We start from the raw sequence: 22,837 nt of genomic DNA, 5'->3' as shown, positions 1-22,837 counted from the left end.
TAGCCGAATTCCTATTTTTCAGCCTCAGAATGTTACCTATGGTTATGCATCACAAAATAATGTTTTGGTCAACGATAGGCCACGTAGACGATGGTGATCCCATAAGAGTAGTACCATATAGTCTAGGTGTATAGCAGGCTATACCATCTAGGCTTGTGTAAGTACATTCTATGATGTTTACACAAGGATGAAATCACCTGATTATCCATTTTTCGGAACGTGTCCCTGTTGTTAAGCAACATATGACTGTAGTTTAACAAGGATGAAATAGCCTAAAGATCATTTTTCAGAAAGTATCCCCATTGTTAAGCAACACATGACTGTAGTTTGTTTGGCATCTTAGAGAGCATATGTAGGATTCCATTTTTTAGGAACTGTGAAAATCCCTCTCAGATAATTCTAGTAGAATTGTTAAGTCTTAAAAATATCCTAGTTTTTATCTGTGTTGTTTTGGTAAAAAAAATCACAATTAACATAGTTTATTAGCTGTTACTGGGCTAAGTTTGGCAAAAGTCTTTTTAAAAAAGTTTTCAGAAATGTTATTTTAAATATCTATTTTGAAATTTGTATTTGACTGACAAAGAAAGAATTTGATTTTGAGAATTTTTCCTTTTGTATCACATGTCACAGAGTAGAAAGAAGCTTCTGTATGAGGTTTAACAAAATGTCCCTGAATGTTGAGTTTAATCATTCTCTCTTCAACCTTGGAGCCTCAGTGCCACCGCTGGCCAGTGGGCATTCCGTTCTTGGCTTAGGAGTAGTGACTACGATTTGTTCAGTATTCTGTCAGAATTTATATATTGAACACTTGTCATTATATGCCATGCATAATGCTAGTTACTGGGAATACAGAACAGTAAGGGCATAGACAGTAAATGGGTAACACATATTATCAAGGTAATTTCAGATGGTTATAAGTTCTACAAAAGAAATAAATAGGCAGGCTGTGAAAGATGAGGTGGGGTGCTTTATTTAGGTTGAGGCTGGGGAGCGAGAGCTAAAAAATGAAGAGGAGACAGTCATTGGAAAAGCTGAGAGAGAGCTTTTAGGCAGAGGATCAGCAAGTGCAGACTTAGAGGAGCAGGCAGAAGGCCAGTGGGGCTGACGGATAGTGAAGGAGGAAAGGCTGTGGTATGAAGTTGGAGGCGTTGGCAAGGGCCAAGTCGCCTTGTGGGTGATGGTAGAGCTTGGATTTTATTCTGAGACACAGTCTGATTCCTAAATTGATCACTCTGGCTGCTGTGTCTCCGCATGGTTCGAAGAGAGTAACAGTGCAGACTAGAAGTAGGTACATCAGTTAGGAGGCTATTTCACTAGGCCAGGTGAGAGAGATGCCTTGGACAATAGTGGAGAGAGAGTGTTGAAATAATGTCATGGTTTGAGTCGGCTTATGTTTTGGTGGGGAACCCAGAAGACCTGTTGACGGGTTGGATGTTGAGGATGAGGGAAATAGATTAATCAAGGTTGTCTCCTTTTTGATTTGAGCAACTGGATGGATTAAATGAGATAGAGAAGCCCTGGGGAGGAGCAGGTTTAATGGGCGATATCTAGTAGGGATCTCAGTGCAGTTGTTGAATGTATAGCTTGGAGGTGAGGGGAAAGGTCTGGCCTGCATAGAACTTGGGTGTTGTTGCCATATTGTTAGAGCCGTGAGGTTGGATGAGACCACTCTAGGAGAATGAGTGTAGGTAAGAGAAGCAGACTCAGAACCAAGTCCTGGGACATGCAGCCATGTATAGGTTGGCCAGAGGTGAAGGAAGAAGCCAAAGACTGAGTCTAAGAGTATGAAAGGGAAGAAGAAAACATGGAAAGCCAAAGGAAGGGTGTTGCTAGAAGGTGCATGTTGTCATGCTTACTGAATGACTGCTGAAAGGTCAGTAAAATGAGGAAAAAAGACTAAGCATTGGATTTGGTGAAATGGCAACATGGCAGTGTAGGAGCTTGGCTTTGGAGCCAGACTGCCTCGCTCCACCACTCAACAGTGTTGTAATCTTGACCAAGTTACCTGACTTCTTTCAGTTCCACTTTCTTTAGTGGGGTGGGTGTGGTGACAGCACCTATTGTTGTGAGGATTAAATGAGTCAGTAGACGAAATGCGTTTAGAAGTGTCTGGTCTAGAATAAATCATAGCATTAGCCGTTACTATCCTGGCAGTTTTCAATGACCTTTGGTAAACTGAAGTAGGCTAGAGAGAGAATTCCCTACCTCTGGATTTATCTTGCTGTAGCAACACCTCTGCTCTCGCCTCTTCTCCAGAGGCACACAGCATACTGCAGGGGAAGTGTCCAAGTTTGAGATTCACAGTACAGGAAGCAAAAGACGTTCCCACCGAAGGCATTCTGTCTGAGATTCCATTCTGGAAATGTTCGTATTTGGTCCTGAAGTCATGTATAAATCCCATCTTTGAAGTTTAGTCTTTCTTTCTGATTGTTGTAGTAGAAAAAGGTAACCATAGTATAGTGAAAAAAGTGTAGACTTTGTTTTAGTCCAACGAACTTGGGTTTGTTTCTCAGCTCTGCTCCTTATTAACTGTGTGTCTTTGGATAGGTTTCCTTTTTACCTAGCCATCTATAAAGCTGAGATGATAATATGCCTCCCACCGTTCCAGGTTGTAAGTAGTCTAGGCACTTTTATTTAAAGGACCTGTCATGGTTTATGGTGCAGATAGCTATTATTGACCATCTTTGGTCTCTTCTGAATGCAGATCATTTTAAAATATTTATATATTTATTTTCTGTTTTCATTGTTATAGTTGTTGTGTTGTTTTATATCCAACAAAAATATTTCCAAAGAGTTTTAGTGCTGCAGAGGTTTTAGGACTTCACTTGCCCTATGTTCTGGGGAATAGCTTTGTCTTTTTTTTTTTTGAGGAAGATTAGCCCTGAGCTAACTGCTGCCAATCCTCCTCTTTTTGCTGAGAAAGCCTGGCCCTGAGCTAACATCTGTGCTCATCTTCCTCTACTTTTTATGTGGGACGCCTACCACACCATGGCGTGCCAAGCGGTGCCATGTCTGCACCCGGGATCTGAACCAGTGGACCCCGGCCGCCGCCAAAGCTGAATGTGCACGCTTAACCGCTGCGCCACCAGGCCAGCCCCTGGCTTTGTCTTTAATGGTACCTCTGGCCCTTGCTCAAGAGGATTTGCCTGTCACCCTGTCACCATTGTCTTTGTCTTATTAAGATCTCGTCTTCTGGGTGCTCATTTGAGGAGAGGTACGTGTAGTGATCCTCTCAGCTTCAGCAGGAATTTCAAGAGGATTATTTGCTTCCCAGAACAGTTTTCAGTAAGAGACCCTATTGGAAATCAGCAGGAATATGAGAAGAGAACAGCTTTGAAAAAAGTATATAGGAATTTCTTTTTATGAGTCAGGATGTTACCTGTTTTGCTCTGGTTTAAGACCATATTATCTTGTTTTGACTTAATATTGCCCCTTTTTTAAAATTTGTATTACTTTTCTGTAAGAATCCAGTAGTACCAAAGATGGGGATCTTAAGTGAGCCTAGCCCAGTGCCCAGTGTATGGTGGGCACTTGATAGATGTTAGCCGAAAGAAGGAAAATAATGAACTGCCTTTGTCATCCATCACCTTTTCTGCTCCTCTTTGGTCTGAGCGTGGAATTGTTTGAAAGAAAACAGCACAAAAGTTTCTAAAACTTCAGGAAGAGTCTTTTCTAAACAGCTGTCTCTGAATGCTTTGTCTTCTCTGTTCTTTTTTCAGTTTTATTGGACAGTTTATGTTGATTTCACATGTATATAACTTTATATATAAATACATTAAAAAATGAAAATAATTAAAAATAGTGTTCCAAAAGGGTCTTCTAAAGAAAAAAGAATTAAGGTAGTAAAAGAGCGTCCAAGAATATTAACTAGAAGATCCAAACCCGAGACAAATGATTGCCTCCGCGTGCTGTCAGGAGTCCTCTGGGCGGATCTGCCACACTGGCTGAAGCTCTAGAGCAAATAGTATTTCAAGCCCACGGGAAATCTTTCACTTTTGGAAAAATGCAGTATAGATATTTTAAAAACTTTTAACAATATAATTTAAGAATAAATTTTATTTCCTACAGGTATGTGAATACAGATTTTTATTGGTTTTAAAAAGTTTATATTACATTGACAGTCCTGTGAGGGAGAGATGCAATGTATCTTGGTTTTTTTTTTTTTTAAAGTATACTGTTCATATAATCCTACATAAATAGCTCACAGTAATTGTGTTCTAATTATTTAGAAAGTGTGTTATTAAATATGTTTCAAATCCATGTATCAGATATCACATCATCTCTTGTTGAGGGACCTCAAGGAAGTTATCAGACAGAATGCAGTCATCTTACTTAAAATGTATTTCAGTGTATGAATAGACCCAGAAGCAAGTAACCTAGCAAGGTATCTGCTTAGTGTCCTACAGCCTTGCAGGAGTTAAAAGTAAAATTTATCAGACATCAATAGTTTATTGAAGAAATACTCCTTTTTGCTTCATAATTTGCAGAAGGCTGCAACTGTCAGTCATGATGTACTGCCTCTTGAAATTAGTCAATAGAGCAAACAGCAAGAATTGCTGTGGGCAGAAAATAAGCACTGTAATCATGACATAACTGGGGTCAGTGATTTATGGATTTCAATATAGTAGTCGCTGCATATGATTGAAAATTTACTAGGTCACTAGTGCACCAAAAATTTTATTCACAGCCTCCAGGCATCTTTTGAAATGTGCAACAAAATAAAAACCTCTGAACCTGTTTTGACACTTCAGACTCGGTGGCTGACATGCCAGCCCAGTGAGTCTCATTTAAATGTAAATGTGTCATAAACTTTTGTACTCTTTGAAAACGTCAACTACTTGAAGGGATAATGCATGTGAAACTGATTTACATGTTGAAATAGTAAAGAAGGACCTTTTTATAATCAAGCTTAAATTCTTTTATTTTAAAGTTGGAAGCTGAAGCTGTTCCTGAGGTATCTGAAAAATATGAAATTAGTTCTGTCCCCACCTTTCTATTTTTCAAGGTAAGGATAAAGATGGCACAAGAGATCACGCCTCTGTAGTGGGCCGTGGGGCTATCTGTCTCGCTTCTTTACCCGCTCCCCTGATCCGTGAACATTAGGCATTTGCTTGTTCCTAGCTTTGCCCTTTCTTCTTGTAGTTTCATTGTTTGCTTGTCTGGGGGTCCTAGAAAAGTGACATGGACTGTGGACATCCAGAACCAGGAGCTTCTTGAGAAAAATCCAGATATATTGCTGTAGACCCAAAGTGTTCCCTGAGTTGCGTCAGAAGTTGGATGTTTAGGGCATGTGCCCGTATGTAATGAAACATCTGGCTGGGTCTGGTTTGATTAATGACTCTTTTAGGAAGCAAATCTGTGCTTCAGGGCACCCCTGGGTGTTACCATAGTTCCCCAAATACCTCATTTATACTTAATAATAGATTCATTCCTGAGAGGTGGGAAAATCCTTTCTATCTTAGGTCAGACTGTGATCTGGTTTGAGTTTGAGATATAGCAATGTTTTCTTTGTATGTTCCCAAAAAGGAAAAAAAAAGAAAACAATTATTTATTTCTAAAATTGAGGTGCATTGTAGGCAGTTGGTAATCAGATTTTTAAAAACTTCTCCAATAATAGTCCTTTAAAAATTGCCCAGAACTGTGGATTTGTGCTTGTTGTAATTTTGGAGCCTAAAATATGGAGATGATGAAGGAATGCTGCATGTATTCTAAATGACTTTTTAAACTTTAGAATTCTCAGAAAGTTGACCGATTAGATGGTGCACATGCCCCAGAGTTGACCAAAAAAGTTCAGCGCCACGCATCTAGCGGGTCCTTCCCACCCAGTGGTAATGAGCATCCTAAAGAAGATCTCAACCTTCGCCTGAAGAAATTAACTCATGCTGCCCCCTGCATGTTGTTTATGAAAGGAACTCCTCAGGAACCCCGCTGTGGTAAGAAGCTGCTTTTAAGACAATGTCAACAAAATGGGTACTTTATCAAGATAGGGTACAGTTGGGGCATACATGCTCTTTTCAAGCTATACCATACATCTTACACTTGTGTTCAGATACCTTGAACATCAGAAACGTTATAATTCCCAAAGGCATTGTATGATTAGGTGATATGAATTAGTTTGCACTATAGTCTCAGAGAATGTTGGAACCAAAAGGCATCTTAGAAATCATCTAATTCATGATCTTTGTTGTACACATAAGTACCTAAAGATGTGAAGGCGACTTGCTCAAGGTCACCTGGTAGCAAAGTTGGGCTTAGGTTCCAGCAGTCATATTGCTGTCTCCATTAATGGGCTTTGCCTGTTTAGTTAATTTTGCTATTAACAGTTATCCTCTCCTTCTTGGCAGCCTCCTTTTATTCGCCTGGTCCAGATTTAACAGTTCATAGATGTACAGAATTTTGATAGTGTTCCTGTGTCTGCCCCGTGCACTTTTGCCTTCCCTGTCATCTCTCAACATCTAATAACTGTATTATTCACTCCACTCACTGCCATCATTTCCAATGTATAGCTGCTAGTAATTTAAAGATTCCTAATTCTGTGGCTTATAGTCACTCTTATTTTCTATATCATGTATACGCTTGTAATTTTGTCCTTAAGTAAGTTTTAGAGTTATTTGACCCTCTGGGTTTATGTTGTTTTCTTTTTACTGTGCCTTGTACAACATTATTATGCTACATAATTGAGCATTAATGCTTTTTGATGATGCTGTTGAGAATCTAAGAGTATTTGTTTCAACTGCACAGGAGGGAATTTATTAAGATAGGTGGCAGTAAAATTGAGTGTGCTGTTGATACAATTACTGCATGTCCAGTGTGACTTTATAAAAATAGCCAAGCTTCCAATATAAGTTTAATTATAAATTCTTCCCTATATGGTTAACATTACATATAAAATTATGAAAAAGTCTAGTTTTAAATATAAAGTTTCATGATGAACTCTATCTTGAAAAGATGAAAAAATGGTTCCTTTATCTCTCAGTTCTACTTGAAAAATTTCCTTTCCAATATTTACATCAGATGCCTCTTATTTATGTATTGAAAAGCTAACTGAATCTATACTAGAGTTAACTAAAGATAGCAACAGACAGTCTCTGTTTTGTGGTTGTTTGTTTTTAATAGAGGTTGAAACTGGTTCACTTTCTCCTGTCAAGCATAAAAATAATTTCTGGTACTTTCTGTGGTGACCCAGGGGGTTTTATTCAGGACTTTCATTCAAGTCTGAAGTGCTGTAGGACTAGCTGTAGGATGTGGACAAACCTGTATGACACGTCATACAGGTTATACTGAGTAAACATATAGTAAAACCAACAGAATATTCTCTTCTTTGGTATTGAACAGTAGCATTCTCTTAATCTTTTCTGAATGATAACCTAGTAAAATTGACAGGTGATAAAAGTGAAGCTCCGGGAAGGTATATTTAGGCACCAGAGGGGAAGGTGGTGTATCAGAGAGCATTGCAGACTAGGTGTCACGACAGGTGAGCTGCAGTCCCGACTGCCCTATGCTGCCTGCCTTGATAACGTGAGGGATAAGTCAGTTATTCCCCTTGTGCCTTTAGTTCTTCCTTGGTGGTGGTGCGGGTTGGAGCCAATCTTGGAGATCCTTTTCAAGATCTCCAAATATGATTATTTAAATAAATTAGAATTACATGTAGAAATAATCATTTTTCTACTTACCTTTTACTTCATTAGACTGAATTTATGATGTATTTCTAGCCATTTTTATATTAACTATCTGATTGGCATTTAGAAGACTGTACAAATAACAAGTTAGAATAAAAAAGAAGCTTTAAAACATCAGAGCAGGGGCGGGCCCCGTGGCCGAGTGGTTGGGTTCGCGCACTCCGCTGCAGGCGGCCCAGTGCTTCGTTGGTTCGAATCCTGGGCGCGGACATGGCGCTGCTCATCGGGCCACGCTGGGGCGGCGTCCCACATGCCACAACTGGAAGGACCCACAACGAAGAGTGTACAACTATGTACCGGGGGGCTTTGGGGAGAAAAAGGAAAAAAAAATAAAATCTAAAAAAAAAAAAAACAGAGCAATCTGAAGAACATGTTATTAAAGACCTTTAGATAATAAAAGACATAATTAGGGAATTAAAAAAAGATCTTTAGATTTATGTGATTTAACAGAGTTTTATTCCATCCTAGTACTTATTTTATTCTTTATAATTATTACAACTGCTTTTTTCCTTTTTCTTTGTTTGCTGAGGAAGATTTGCTCTGAGCTAACATCCATGCCAGTCTTCCTCTGTTTTGTATTTTTGTATGTGGCGTGCCTCCACAGCATGGCTGCTGATGAGTGGTGTAGGTCTGCCCTGGGATCCAAACCTGGGCCACTGAAATGGAGCATGCCGAACTTAACCACTAGGCCATGGGGCTAGCTCATATCTATGTTTTAGTAGACTTTTCTGTTTCCCAGTATTTTGGTTTCTGTTACAGCATGTCCTTCTATCACATATAGTGAGTAGGTCATTTTAGAGTGATGGTATTCTTTAATAAAATATCTACTTAGGGATTAATTGAGAGATCCTTCTGTTGTGACTGTGCCTTGTCCTTCCTTCGTTGATTCTACTCTGATTCTCTGTGCCCTTTCTCTGTGCACTGCTATACAAACTGTCTTCATCCTTAAACTGTTTTCTTAGAATGAATGTAACTTCCACCCTCTTCCTTTGTGGGCCTGTTTAGTGAAAAATTGTTTCTGCTCTTCTGTTGGCATGTTAGAGACAAAGTGTTAGGCAGAGCCTCCTTTGTGAAAGCAGAGACCATCAGCATTCATGAACTCCAGCGGCTGATGTCTGTGTTTTACACAGAATGCACTTGGAGAGCACTGCCGTCAGTAACACCCATTACTCTCGTTGGATTCCCTTTGTGAAGTAGAGCTATGCTTGATTTTTGATTAGCTGTCCCCCACCTCGCTTTTAGTTAATCAAAAAAACATGAATGAGTAACATTTAAATTTCGTGTCAAAGAAACCTTGAAAATCATTTCTGGATCTGCCCTGGAGTCTCCTTGGACTCAGCCCAGCGCCTGCACATCTCACATCTCTGTCTTCTTAACCTTTACTTTTGGGCTCTACCTACAGAATTGTATAGTGTTTGTATTATGAGCCTGACAGGTTGCTATGTTCTCAGTCGTCAAAGAACTAGATTGTCCTTATTCCGTGCTCAGGAGGACAAGAAAGAGAGGGCTCTCATGTTTTGGGAGATTTTTGAGAAGCACTGAGATGTACATCTTTTTAAACAGGATGTTAAATCCTTGAACATGCCGGTTAATTAAGTTATTTGGGAATTCCTCTATTTCAGTTAGCAAAGCTTTTGGCAAAGCAAAAGGTATTCGAACCACAGTACAGAAATTTCTCCTGCAAGGAGAGTCATCAAACTGGGTTTTACTTTTTAAACAATCAGACACAGAAACATTGCAGGATTGGAAATATTCTTTAGGGTTTTCTTGTTGTTAGGTAGTGATGAAATGTGTCAGTTGGGCTTCTTTTTCATGTCTTCTGTCATGAGTAGAAATGACTACAGATAGAAATGGTGGTTCTGTGGCAGTTAAACAGGGTTTTTCTACTTTTAAATATTTTTATTGCATGCATGCATTTTTCTTAAAAAAAAAACTGTGTGTAAATATTTTGTTAGAATAAAGCCTTCTCACTATTTTATCCTTAAGCATAACATTTTCAGTCTGCCACTTTAACCCTTAAAAATGAAACACTACCAATCAATCTTTCTAGTCCGCATGTAATTGCCTAAAGCTAAAATAAAGCTTTTTCTCAGCCAGTTACAGTAGAAATGAGTTAATATATTGGCAACAGAATAACTATCAGCAATCAGCCGTTAGCTGTTTACTAATGAACTCCCAGATGAATGAAAAAATTTCAGAATCAGTGTTTTACTTCAGGCTGTACATGAACTTAACACTTCAGTTGTAGGAAAAGCAACTTATATGCTATATAAATAAATACCAGAGCTTCATCTCAATAAACTGCAGATCTGAAAAATGTTTGGAGCTCAGTTAATAAATCCATGTTTTAATAGTAAAAGTGCTTTTGCAGGATGTTCCGTAAAGCCTATTCTTGCAGTTAATCTTATACTGAATTTTTTTATTCAATTTTATTTAAAAATAATTGCTGATGCTGTTAAATCTTGTAGGAATTTTGAATCTGAAAAATAGGTTATTTTCCAGTGAATTATGCCTGTGTTTGAAAAGAAGAATGATGGAATGTGAAAGAGTAGAGTGGTAAAAAGTATTGAAAAACAATTGGGAAGAATTAGTTTATGGAAAGAAAAATACCCTTTTTTCAGACAAGACTAGCAGATTTATAAAAGACTGATGTTCACACTCTTATTCTTCAGTACTAATGTCATAATAGGAAAATGATGTCAAAAGAGTGTGGAACAAAAATGGGTCACAAAAGTATAATAAAATCATGGAACATAAGATTGGCACTAAAGTGCAGTAAAAAAAAATCGCATTACATACTTTGGGGAATGTAAATAGTTTTAAAAAAGAAACTGTCAAGTTATGACACTGGATGAGAAAGAATACTGTCAGTCTATTGACAGTTCATATATAACAACAGAGAGGATAGTTTTGAAATTTAATGTGCTATATCCATTTTAGACTAAAAGAGAACACATTCCTTCTTGATTTTTAATTTCTATTTAGAGATGGTAAAGATTGAGGACTACTGAAATATATACACAGGAAGCAGTAAAAAAGGTCTAGAAACCAAACAGAATTGGGTATCCAGTATGGCTAAGTAGTAGTTAAAAATTACTACTGTAGGGTTTTTCCTCCACCCAGCGTTGATTCTCATAGATTCACAGACAAGCAGAGCTGGGAGGGACTGTCCCAAGTGTCCAGGCCAGTCCCCTGCTTGATGCGAAGTGCAGGGAGGGAGGTGGCTGTCGAGGGCTTAACTCTGCATCTGCTTGGTGGGTGGAGCAGGTGCCAGGACTCCAGGTCTCTGCTTTTTAGCCAGGACTGTTTCTCTTATAGCAAAAAATGTGCCTCATACTGAAGAGGAACTTTGATAAGTGTACACACACACACACACACACTCTTTTTCTTTTTCTTTTACTCAAAAGTTTGTTAAAAAGTTAAGCCATACCTGAACATGTGGTGTACTTCATGGTCAGATAAGGGGTTCTTGGAATTTTCTTTCTCTTTACAAACTATTCAGCCATGCTGATTCAATCACTGCTAAAACAGAGGCAGACATCTATATTTAGTAGATAATATGTACTCTAAATTAATTTAAAATTGTGTGTATGTTAATGAGGGAGGGAGAAGCTAAGTTCTTTATTTTCTTTTTCTGTGTGCAGGTTTCAGCAAACAGATGGTGGAAATTCTTAACAAACATAATATTCAGTTTAGCAGTTTTGATATCTTCTCAGATGAAGAAGTTCGTCAGGGCCTCAAAACCTATTCCAGCTGGCCCACCTATCCCCAGCTGTATGTTTCTGGAGAGCTCGTAGGAGGACTTGACATAATTAAGGTTAGAATTGAGAAATCTGTACCTTATAAAGAGTTTTCACTTAGAGCTTACCTTCATAAGTGCTGTAGTCTAAAGTATACATTTCTTAAGAATCTCTACATTTATTAATATGAATCTGGAATATATACAGGGTATTTCTGGTGAGATGCTTGAGTAATATTCTGTATTATGATACGACCAAGGAGAGCTATGTTATAATAGATGTTTTCTTAAACTTACATGTATGCTTATTTCAGGAGCTAGAAGCGTCTGAAGAACTAGATACAATTTGCCCCAAAGCTCCCAAATTAGAGGAAAGGTAAGTGTTTTAAAAGTTGCAAATAGTCTACCATTTATTATTTTTAAAATACTTTTTAATTCTCAGTTTTTGCATTGCTCTTCTCTATGTAGAAATCAGAATTTGTTTTTTATGCCAATATCATAGTTGTGTTGTTTGCAGTCAAACTAGTCATGCAAACTAGGTCTAATTTAGACTGGAGATATTTTTCACCAGTTTAATGATTATGTGGAGGATATTCTTTGTTTTTATAAAAATATCATTGTCACAATGGAATGACCAAGTTTTAGTTCTCTCTCTGCATTTCAGAGCCAGGATCCAATTGTCTTGGTGGTCAGGTTTTAGTAACAGCTCCTGCTCATGGCCTAATCCTGGCTTACTTGTGTTTTCTTATATGGAGTCCTGATGCCTGCTGCTGTCACTGTCCTGTTAGAACACTGAAAAGGAAATGCTGCGTATGTAGTGCATGTGGAGATTTCTCAAACACTTGGAGATTTCTCATGTCCTGTCTAAACCTTGATAACTTAAAATTCAAGGAGATTTTGGAGCTGTAAAATCTGTCTCTCTTTGTTTTATGAAGGATCTCAATCAGCTTTTAGCGATTTTATCTTATAGAAGCTTTGGACTTTGGCCTGTAGGGAGACAAAGGGATTTTTATTGTAATAAATATGAATTAATGTAGGAGTTTAAAAAGGAATTTATTTTGAAATATAGTAGTATATCAGCCTTTCATAGTCGAGGCTTGAGTCTGTAAGGTAAAACTTCCTCTTGTAATTTTCTTGCCGTTTACATTTTGAGAATTTCTGAAAGTGTTTAATAATAAACACCTCCTTTATCTGTCTTTGATTAATAAAGTAATCCTCATTAATGGTATTCCATATATGTCAATCTGACCTTTAAGTGTCACATTTTCTCAAATAATTTACACTCTTTCATACCTTTTTTATAAGAAGGTAATGCTCCTAGTCCCTTTGTTGACTCCAGTGTCCTCAGTTGCGTTCTTTGCTATATAGCCTGGGTGGCTCATGAAGGCTGTGCGGCCTCAGAAGACTGCCATGCTTTTTATTTGCTTGCATTTGCTTTCAGCTTATTTTTCCCTCTGTTGAGTACACTCTTGCTGTTTATGTCCCTGTCTCCATCAGACCTCTCTCTTTTCTTAATGTGCTGCGTCTGTATCGCCTGTGGTTTCAGACACCAAAAGATAACTGGCTAGAATTGTATAGAAAGTAAAATTCAGTATATTTTGAGTAGTAATTTAAACGGCTCCTGGTAAACAATGTGCAGGAGCCCGAGTTCCGGTGCTTGGCGACATCTCTGTGGGTGAGACAGGGGGACTTGGGTTGGTTCCCTGGATCCAGGTAGTTGGGTCACTACGTGAGTGATAAGGATCAGCATTGTGTTCTTTATTTCTGACTGTTTTTTTGAGAATTAGCTAATTGTACTATATTGAAAGTGTATGTGACATAGCTTTGTGCATGATTTGTGAGTTTCATTTGTGATAACTTTATTCTGTGATGAGATTTTGAGCCATGAATGGATCCAGGGTACCCATGGAAGGAGGAGGCCATGGTGATGCGACCACTGTGAGATTTGGAGGTTCTTCAGCAGTACATTGTTCTGACACGGACAGTTCTGAGATTTGTGACTACACTTTAAGCTCTAGACAGATGGTTAGAATTCCTGACAGCAAGTTAGACCATGATGTTTGAAAGATTGTATATAATATCAAACATAAGGTTAATGTGAGCATTTGATTTAGCAGCTGGTGTTAGTTGGTGTTCCAAGATTTAGCATGTCCCCCTGCAGGTATGACCTTGTGAGCACTTAATAGTGTAGAGCTTTGCACGGCCTCATGATGGAAAAGGGAACACAAGATCTACTTCTGAAAATTCTGGATGGGCTCAATATATAGGCCCCTTATTGAGCAATTCCTTATTGAATTGGTTATTATTATTTTTTTAGTACTGTGAGTTGATGGGCTTAAATTGCAACTTGAAGGAACATTCGTTGCCTTAAAAAGCCATATTGTGTTTTACAGTGGCTTAGGGAGAGAATGAAATAAAGGAAAATGTCAATGCATTTGCTTGTTTAATACCACTCAAAGCTGTGAACTATCATCCTGCTATCCCTCAAATATGCATGTTACTCATGAAGCGGAGCAAAAGTGGTGTTTAATAATTGAGCTGAGCCATTTTATATCAATTTTCTCTCTTTAGGCTCAAAGTACTGACAAATAAAGCTTCTGTGATGCTCTTTATGAAAGGAAACAAACAGGTAAAGAACTCAAAAATGGTTTTATTTGTAATTTCTTTTGATGTTAACATCTGCGACAAGGGGACACTTAAATCTTTTTTTCCTTGCTTTAGCTAATGAAGCTATAGTGGTATCAGGAAGTTATCCAGGCCTTAATTGGTGCTTATGGAGATCAAACAAAGTAATCTACATTTTGCTTGACTTTATCATCAACATCTCAGTGGGGTGCATTTCTTTCTGCTGCCAAACTTTGTCAGCCAACATGGTCAACACTGTTAACACTTTACTGGTTCTGTTAGTTGCTGGCCCTCACCATTTGAGTTTGTCAACTCTTGTAGCATGCAGTTTGGTCACTGTACTTCCTGAGTGTGGGGACCCTTCTAGTTCTTGGGTTTGCAGCTCTAGATCCTCCTTCGGAAGTGTCGATGATGGAGCAATAAACCCTAGCTGTATGATGTGTGCTCAATACTTGTTTGATATGGATGGGTGAAGCAGCTGGACGCTTCTTACTGGTTGTGGGATGGTTCTTAGATCTTTTTTGATGAAAGTACATATTCATTGTGCATTATTTTGAATATCAAGTTTGATAGATCACTCCCACTGGGAGTTTGAGCAGAACTAATTATTATTGGTATTTGGATTGGAGTGGTGGCCTCCAGAAACTGCCTCTGTCCCTGACTTTATTCTCAGTCAGCTGCTGAGGTGGCATGGCTGGAGGGAGTTGGCCCACTTCAGAGATGAGGAGCTAAAACCGAGAGGCAAGGCTGATGGAATAAAGACAGGCAGTTATGTTCAGTCTGCCTCACTTATCAGCCAAGATGTGTTGGGCAAGTCACTTCACTTTGGAGAGCTTCGCTTTCCCCTCTTGTGAACAGACAGCATGGTGCCTCACAGGGTGATTTTGAGAATGAGGTTGTGATAACTAGTGTGAAAATTAATATAATTAATATAGTGAGACTGATTAGTTTATATAACTGATTAGTTAATATAACTGTTACAATGAAACTAATAATAACTAAGAAAGAGGTAACATAAATTTCAGCATGTTGTGATCACTAGATTAGGACCTAGATTCTTTGACTGGTTCACTGTGTTTATTAAAACAAAATAGAGGACGTTAATAATTTCCAGTAGTAGATAAAGTCATCTTTTTTGTTTTTTCTTCTTGGTGATTGTTTAAAGCAGACTTTTACTCTCAAAGATTTTTTTTCTGGAAGCTCTGGAAGGTTTGTACATTTTAGGAATAGAATTATTAACACTCAAGATGTTTATGTGGTGCCAAATCTTTTCTCCAGGAGTAGAGGATCCTGTAGTAGAGGAGGATTTGGGATCCTGTGACATGTAAAAAAGTGTAAGATTGCCATATCCTCAAGAAAGTTTGATACTCTATAATGTAAAGATAAATTTTAAAAATGAGACTAAAAGTCCAGCTGGGAACAGAAAAACGATGATCATAATCATTGCAAAAAGCTTAAATGAGTTGAGATCACCTGTATGAGTGAAGTAGAGAAGGAACTGAAGTCTCAGGAGAGTGTTGAGGTTTGACTTAGAGGAACTTTTTGACCTCAGAGATTGTAAGTGACTAGAACACGTCATCTCCAGTGTTAGAGACCGAAATAAGTGTGTGGGCTGTGCATCCGGGACGCTGTGTGAGTGGGTCAGTTCTTGAAGGTGCAGGGAGTGTGAGGTGGCCTCCTGAGTTCTCACCTCTCTGACTGCTCTTTGACGGGAGAGGCACTGGGAAGCTCATAGTGGCGCCACATCGTTAAGTGCCATCCTGGTTGACAAAGGATTAGATACAGCCATGCCAGCGGGCCATACCAAAAATGTAAGGCATCTTACTTTTTTTTTTTCCCCCTAAATTTAGGAAGCTAAATGTGGATTCAGCAAACAAATTCTGGAAATACTAAATAGTACTGGGTAAGTCAGTCTTGTTTTCAAATGATATATTTAAGAAAATCCAGCTTTCCAGTTATGCCACTGATGCTATTCAGTTGTTATGTCTATATTCATATATTTTTATCTGTCAGTTTGTTTTTACCATAATTTATTGAAAATGCTTTAACTTAGACCACGGTAGAATTTTCTGGCCAGTGTCAACCTATTGGTAACATAAAGGAGGTTCTCAGGGAACCACTGAAATAACTGTTTGTCTGCTTTCTTAGAGGAAAGTTAATAGCTAAGTCCTTAACAAGCATAAAGATATTTTAGGGAAAGTGTATTATAGATTTTTAATTTTCTTTAAAAAGTGTTCTAGTTTTAAACAGCTCACGAAACTGATAGGGCACATGTTAAGGTCCATTCTCTGGATCTGAGAGGTGGGCTAAGTTAAATTGCACTGCCTATGCTTTTGATCTGCCCAGTGATGAAGCTGCCAGGTAAGAAAATTGCAATTGATTTTTGTGATTAAAAACAAAACCAATATGTCTGTTATACCTCGATTAAAAAAACCCACTTATGTGGAGATATTTAGCACATGATCTATAAGGTTTGTCAAATGGTTTTGCTTATTTCTCTTCCTTATTTCTTACTTCATAATTGCTTCTTTTTAATATTATAAGTATTCTGATCATAGCTTTAAATGTATTAGCCAACCCTATGAAGTTACGGGGAAAGTGATCTTCAAAGTATTTAGACATTTTTGGGCAGGGTTGAAAGGAGTTGAGAAGCACAGGTTTACATACATCTTTAGAGATGTGAAAAGAATGGTTGATTTCTTCAAATGACTGTGACATCTTACAGAGGAGAGTGTAGTCGGTCTGTTGTTCCGTGGCCTCTAGCCTGCCCCTTCTTCACCCTGCTGTTGGCCTAGGGGAGGCTGGCTTGGTTTCGGTCATCATTTATTTCGGTCCCCTTTCCATCTCCCTTCTGCCACAGCTCCACGGTGAGACACACTCAGTCCACCTCTCCCTAGCCCAAGCTGTCCCCTCCGGGCATGCTTCTGCAGGGTCATGAGGCAGGACGTGACAACATTGGGCCTGTCTCAGCTCATGTATTTGGTGAAAAATCTTTATAACTTTGCTTTCTGTCTAATCCAGATTGGATTGGAGGTGCCAGTTATCCTAGAGCAGAGGGGTTTCTTTGGGAGAGAATGCCCTCCCAGCTCTAGACTTGGTAAACAGGATCGGCTCTGTGATGAATGAGGCCATGGGGACCTCTGAGATTCTTTTAGGTTGAACAGACCACCACGATCTTGCTGGGAGTCATAAGTATGTGGAGAAGGCTCTTTGCTTTTTATTCCTTTTCCTCTGTCCTTGCACTTACCATTTCCTTCGCTAGGCAGAATACACATGCCTTGAGGGGCTGAGTACCAAGTGTATATTGAGGTGGGAAAGGTACCCTTTATAAGGAACTTGTAGGAGATGTCCTGGCTTTTATGATTCTGCGTCCCTACGCTGGGTCCAGTACTGCTTCGGTTCCCTATAGATAGTTCTGTAGCTCCTTATTTTTATCATACTATTTAGATTAGGAGATCTGCCTTCTTTAGTTCAGCTTGAAGAGAGACTTACCTTGTGAAGGTCTTTTTTAAATCTTTGCTCTTCTTTCAGACATTCAGTTTTTGGTACTTGGTACTGATTAAATATTAAGTGGATTAGTTGGCTTATTCGTTTGACTGTTTCCTGCACCATGGACAGTTTTCTTGGGAACTTGTTTACTAAGTAAATAAGATTTTTTCGTATATGAAGGTGATTTTGGTTTTATGAAAACTGAAATTTGTTTTTCCTATGTGACATTTTCTTTGGCCAGTTTTTGGACCTGCACATATCCCTGTTTTCTCCCTGCAGGGATTCAGTCATATGTTCATACTAATTCTTACTACCTTAGAATGAAATCCTTCTGAGTAGATATGGTTGGAGTTTCAAGCAGTGATTTTTCGTTTATTTATACGAGTAATGTTCATTATACAGTATAAAGCCACAACACTTTCACTGGTTTTGTGCATATTGAAAATAGCATGTGTGTTCGGAAATAAGTTTATTTCTGTGTGGAAAGCAGACCTCCATAAGGCGGTGTTCATTGGCAGTGTGGTTATCCTGGCTGGTGAGCCCCCAGCCTAGCCAGTGCTCACCACCCTCTGTGTCCATGGGAAGCAGAGCTGCTCCCTCCTGCTCCAACAGCTTCCAGTAGGTGAAGAAGCAGCAGCCTGGGGTCGGAGCTGGAAATGGAGTGAGAGTGTTAACGACAGGCCCATGTAAAGGATGAGCGTGAATCTGTCCTGGGGGTTGGCAAACTGCTTTTGTGAAGAGTTTTATTGGAACTCAGCCACACCCATTCCTCACTGCCTGCCGGGCTGCTTCTGTGCTGTGCAGCAGAGACGGGATGGCCTGCAGACCCTCAGTGTTTACTGTGTCACACTTGAAGAGAGTTTGCTGACCCCTGTCTAACCCAATATTGTTTAGAGAAACATCCAGATAAAGTTCTATCTTAGAGTGATTTACTCTGTGTTGTATCTACCAGATTAAAAAGTAAAATCATTTCCGTTTTTCCACAGTAAGTTTTATTAGCAACAAAATAGTTTATGTACTTTTCTTGACTGTTTTTAAAACACAAAATAGGTTTTAAAATTTTTGTTTAAAACTATATTTCCTGTTAAAATGTTTTCTCCTTTTTGTAGTGTTGAATATGAGACGTTTGATATATTGGAGGATGAAGAAGTAAGTTTTCTTTTATGTCCTTTGTCTTAGTTTTAATCATTAGGGTCTGATAGGAAGGTTTCAGGGTTCCTCTTGTTTCTGTAGGTTCGGCAGGGGTTAAAAGCTTACTCCAACTGGCCAACATACCCTCAGCTGTATGTGAAAGGGGAGCTTGTTGGAGGTCTGGATATCGTTAAGGTAAGGTTGGAATTCATCTGGTGTCCTAAAGAACTGAAAATTTTGGCGTGTTTAATAATTATTATTTCATGTTGAACAGAAACTTCGAGGTTGTCCTTGACGCCTTTCTTTTCTGGTCTCATATCCAGTCACTTCCAGATTAGTATTACCATTTGTATGACCATAAAATCTTGTCATTCTCATTGTCGCTGCTGTATTGCACTATTCTCACCTGAGCTGGTCGCATCCTCTGTTATCGTGGGCCTCTCCTGCTGCTCCGGGTCCTCTGCAGAACCTCCGTGGCCCCCAGGGGATTCCTGGCTAAAGTCCAAACTCTGTGACTTAAGTTATATGGCAAGCTCAAAATTTGATTTTACTCACACCGTACTAATTCCAGTAGAACTTTCTTCCCTGTTTTCAGATTTTTTTCACCCTGTCTCCTCGGCTTTAGATTCCCTTGTGTATTCCATAATTAAATCTGTTTTCCATATTTAAAGGCCTCTCTTGTCTGTGAATTGTTTACAGATTCTTCCAGCCAGAAATGTTTGTTTTGCTCCTGCTCCTGAAGTTCTCCTGTCCTCTTATATTTATATATTATAATTATTATATTATTTTCTCATGTCTTTCTGCCTTACTCACATGCACTTGGGTGATGGAGTGAAGAAAGAGCACCGGGCCGTGGGCGGGGAGCCTGAGTCCCACTGCTGGCCTGGCCTTGCTGGCCATGCCACAGAAGCCTGAGGTCACTGACCTCAGTTTCCTAAAGGAAAACGAGGATTGCATTAGGTCATCTCCAAGACCCACTTTGAGTCTCAGATGCTACAAAATTGGTTAGCTCTCTCAGATTGTAAGCATATTTTCGGAGGATGCTGTTTCTTATACGTCTTTGATGATTAATTTCCTTCGTTGGTTTGCTTAAAGTAAACGCTCATAGAATTTTAAATGGGCCTGATTTTTCTTATAGAATTTGAAGTCTGGAGCTTAGGGTGCCTCCACCTAACAGCACCTGTGTGCTCCACAGCTCTACTGGTTAGCCCACAACAACAGAGGGAAGCTGCAGCTTTAAATCCTCAAACCCGCACCCCAGGCCCACCCTGCATAGCGGGTGTTGGAGGAGGGTGGCCGTGGGTGGGTACAGGAGAGGGCCTGAGCAGCACGAACTTCCATAAAGTCGGGCTGGTGGAGCTACTCCGGTGCTCAGCGCTTCCTCCTGCCTCACCCGTTAGAGGATTTTCTCTGGAGTCAGATCTCTGACGTTTTAAGTGGAAAGCAAGTAGTAAGCAGTACTGCTTCTAGGTATGTTGTAAACTGAAAGTTTTTAACTCGTACTTTCTTAACATGGAAGAACTCTAGCCCGTCCCTGTCAGCTCTGTGAGCCGGTAGGTTTTAGAAACACAGGCGTGAGCGCCTTTGACCGCAGAGGCTGCTCCTCCTGCAATTTTGTTCACGTGGGTTTCATCTCTTGCCGAGTTCCACGTTTGACATCATAGTTCTTAAGCAAGTCACTGAGGCATTTTTCCTACTAAACTCTCTCATTCCTGGAGAGAAAAAAAAAGGTTTGACATAGTAGCTTTTGATAGCCCTGAAGCAACAATAGATCTGCATTTGTTATTTTATATATATTTTTTATTTTTGTAAGCACAGTCTTCAAACCCCAAATACTCTTGAGCCTGTTCTTGTCTGAATGTTTTATAGCCTGTACCTTAGCCATTGGTAACTCTTGGGAAGATACAATCAATAAATCTCATTTAATTCTAAAGCTGAGCAGCGTGGGCACTTCTTTTTAGGTTATAACAGGGTGTTATATGACTTTCTGTGTTCACCTGCTAAGAACATACACATTTGGAAATTTGTGATATTGTTAGCATTTTCCTTTGAGAAGATAACTGGGAACAGCTCTTTAGTTGCCATCTTGGTCGGTTTCTTACCGAGTGCAGTTCTTCGCCTTCAGGTCGGTTATAGCATCAGTTATGTTCCAGGCGGGTTCATCCTGGCTGGCCTCTGTAGGAGCGTCGAGTCCTTTTTTTTGTTGAATGGGTGATTGAATAAATGAATTACTCAGTAACTCAATGACTCAGTCTAATGTCCTGAGAAAAATAGCTACTGATATGTGCTCAGTGAGTTCATCTTACCTCTAAAGAGTGAACAGTTCACTCCTGCAGAATGTTTGGACTGAAAACAGTTTGTTTAGAGAGAGTCAGAATATTTTGATCAGGTTGCTGTTTAAACTGCTGGCTCGAATTCACAGCAGTGATGTTGATGAGAATCGCTGTGTGGAAGGACTTGCACTGGGCCAGGCGTACTGCTGGAGTGCTTCCCCTAGGTTACTTCCTGTCATCCTCCCCGCAGCCTGACAGAGGCGCGTTCTCATTCTTGGTCAGCAGATGAGGAAGCGCAGACTGAGAAGTTGAGTGAGCTGTCTGCCATCTCAGGGCCAGTGAGCTGTTGAGTCCAGATTCTACCTGAGGGCTGCCCGGCCTCTCCACTGTGCTGCATGGAACTGCCTTCTGAGCCGTGTGCTCAGAAGAGTCCTGCTTTGTCCTTTGGTGCCGCAGGATCTCTGCTTGTTAAATGAGTAGAAGATGCCAAGACATCACTGAGGGTTGTCGAGTTCATATGACAGTCACGCCTATTTGGGTTTAATCCAGAGAGGAGCTCAAGTGGGTTTTTGTGGCTTTATTGATTGATAACCTGAAATGTTACATCAGATTAAATGTTTATCTTAGACTAGAATATCTTATTTATCCTTTATTGTCACATTTTAAACTTGATGCTGTATTCCAAATGTTAATTCTGAAAGATGGGCACAAGGAGTTTCTGAATTATTACGTCTTTTTCATGGTTTCTGGCCTTTACGTTTACATGTACATGCTAGTACTGTGGCTTTTCCAGGTTGGGCTGAGAGAGTGGAGCATGTTTACCATTTGTGGTGCAGCAGTGTCACGTGCATTGTATGTGAGTGGATGTTAACATGACATTGTTGCTTCAATCACTCAAAGTTTTTCCCCTACTTATTGCTGTTGTTTAAATATGAGCCTTCATCGTTTTGCTCCAATTGCTCTGTTCGCTAATGCTAAATAATCTGTTGGTTTTAGGATACATTTTAACTTTATTTTGTAATCTGATAGTGTGCTCAGTTTTTATGGCATAATATTTAGTTTGAGTGTGTTGGTAGACTGGTTTTAATCCAATAAGGTATTTCTTTAGTTCTCTGATATAGTTGCAATCTGTAATTATTTAAATGTTTTCATTTTTTATATATACATATACATATTATTTTCTTTTTTTTATTTTTAGGAACTGAAAGAAAATGGTGAATTGATGCCTATACTGAAAGGAGAAAATTAATAAATGTTAAACTTGGTGCCCAACTATTGCAAGAGATATTTAATTACATGGAGCAGTTCATGATTTAGTCCTCAGAAATGGACTAGGAGTAGAAGAATGCTTCTTACCCAGTTACACTTTGTGTATTTCACAAGGTTGTGCTAAATAAATGTATGTTACATTTTTTCCACCAAAAATACAATGCAATAAACATATTCAAATTCAATTAAAATAATTGTGTAAAAAAAAGTGTTTTTATAGTGATGTTAAACATACCATTACTGTAATTAACCCACTTTAAATCTTTTTCATAATATGTGGGCATCTTGTAGCAGTTAAGAAATAGATAGTTATCAGAAAATGGAGAACTGTGACAGAGTCTGTAACCCACAATAGTATTTAGAACAACTCATAGAACAAACCAATGGCTCCCCACACTGGCCAAAGATCTCTTTACAGCTTGGAAAAATTCAACTGAAAATCTTTTCTGATACCATCACTGAGCTTGGCACTGGTAAAATTGCAGAGGCAGCGTAGGGCATCTGCACCTTCAGAGATGCGTTTCAGAAAGCACCAGTAATGTGTTACCAAGAAACATTAAGAGGAAGAGGGCTTCTCTTTGAGTATGTTACAGCAAGCACTTTTTTAAAAACAGGTAGAAGAATGAGTGGCT

At 39.1% G+C, this 22,837-nt stretch overlaps 1 protein-coding gene across 2 annotated transcripts in view; it reads left to right on the top strand.

Annotated features, from left to right (window-relative positions):
* GLRX3 (glutaredoxin 3) overlaps window positions 1-22,399 on the top strand; it is a 32,620-nt gene extending 10,221 nt beyond the window's left edge. Inside the window, exons 3-11 of one of the 2 annotated variants that reach the window (XM_023636889.2) lie at window positions 4,931-5,005; window positions 5,732-5,933; window positions 11,324-11,496; window positions 11,733-11,794; window positions 13,990-14,047; window positions 15,894-15,946; window positions 18,642-18,681; window positions 18,766-18,858; window positions 22,135-22,399. In XM_023636889.2, coding sequence (XP_023492657.1) covers window positions 4,931-5,005; window positions 5,732-5,933; window positions 11,324-11,496; window positions 11,733-11,794; window positions 13,990-14,047; window positions 15,894-15,946; window positions 18,642-18,681; window positions 18,766-18,858; window positions 22,135-22,185 — 807 coding nt within the window. In that variant the 3' untranslated portion in view covers window positions 22,186-22,399. The remainder of the gene's footprint in view (window positions 1-4,930; window positions 5,006-5,731; window positions 5,934-11,323; window positions 11,497-11,732; window positions 11,795-13,989; window positions 14,048-15,893; window positions 15,947-18,641; window positions 18,682-18,765; window positions 18,859-22,134) is intronic. The other variant, XM_070249428.1, reaches the window with a different exon arrangement.
* The last annotated feature ends 438 nt before the right edge of the window (window positions 22,400-22,837 follow it).

This window comes from Equus caballus, chromosome 1 (genome assembly GCF_041296265.1).
Source record: "Equus caballus isolate H_3958 breed thoroughbred chromosome 1, TB-T2T, whole genome shotgun sequence".
NCBI lineage: Eukaryota > Metazoa > Chordata > Mammalia > Perissodactyla > Equidae > Equus > Equus caballus.
Note: the sequence above shows the minus strand (reverse complement) of the source record. Positions and strands in the feature narration are given on the sequence as shown.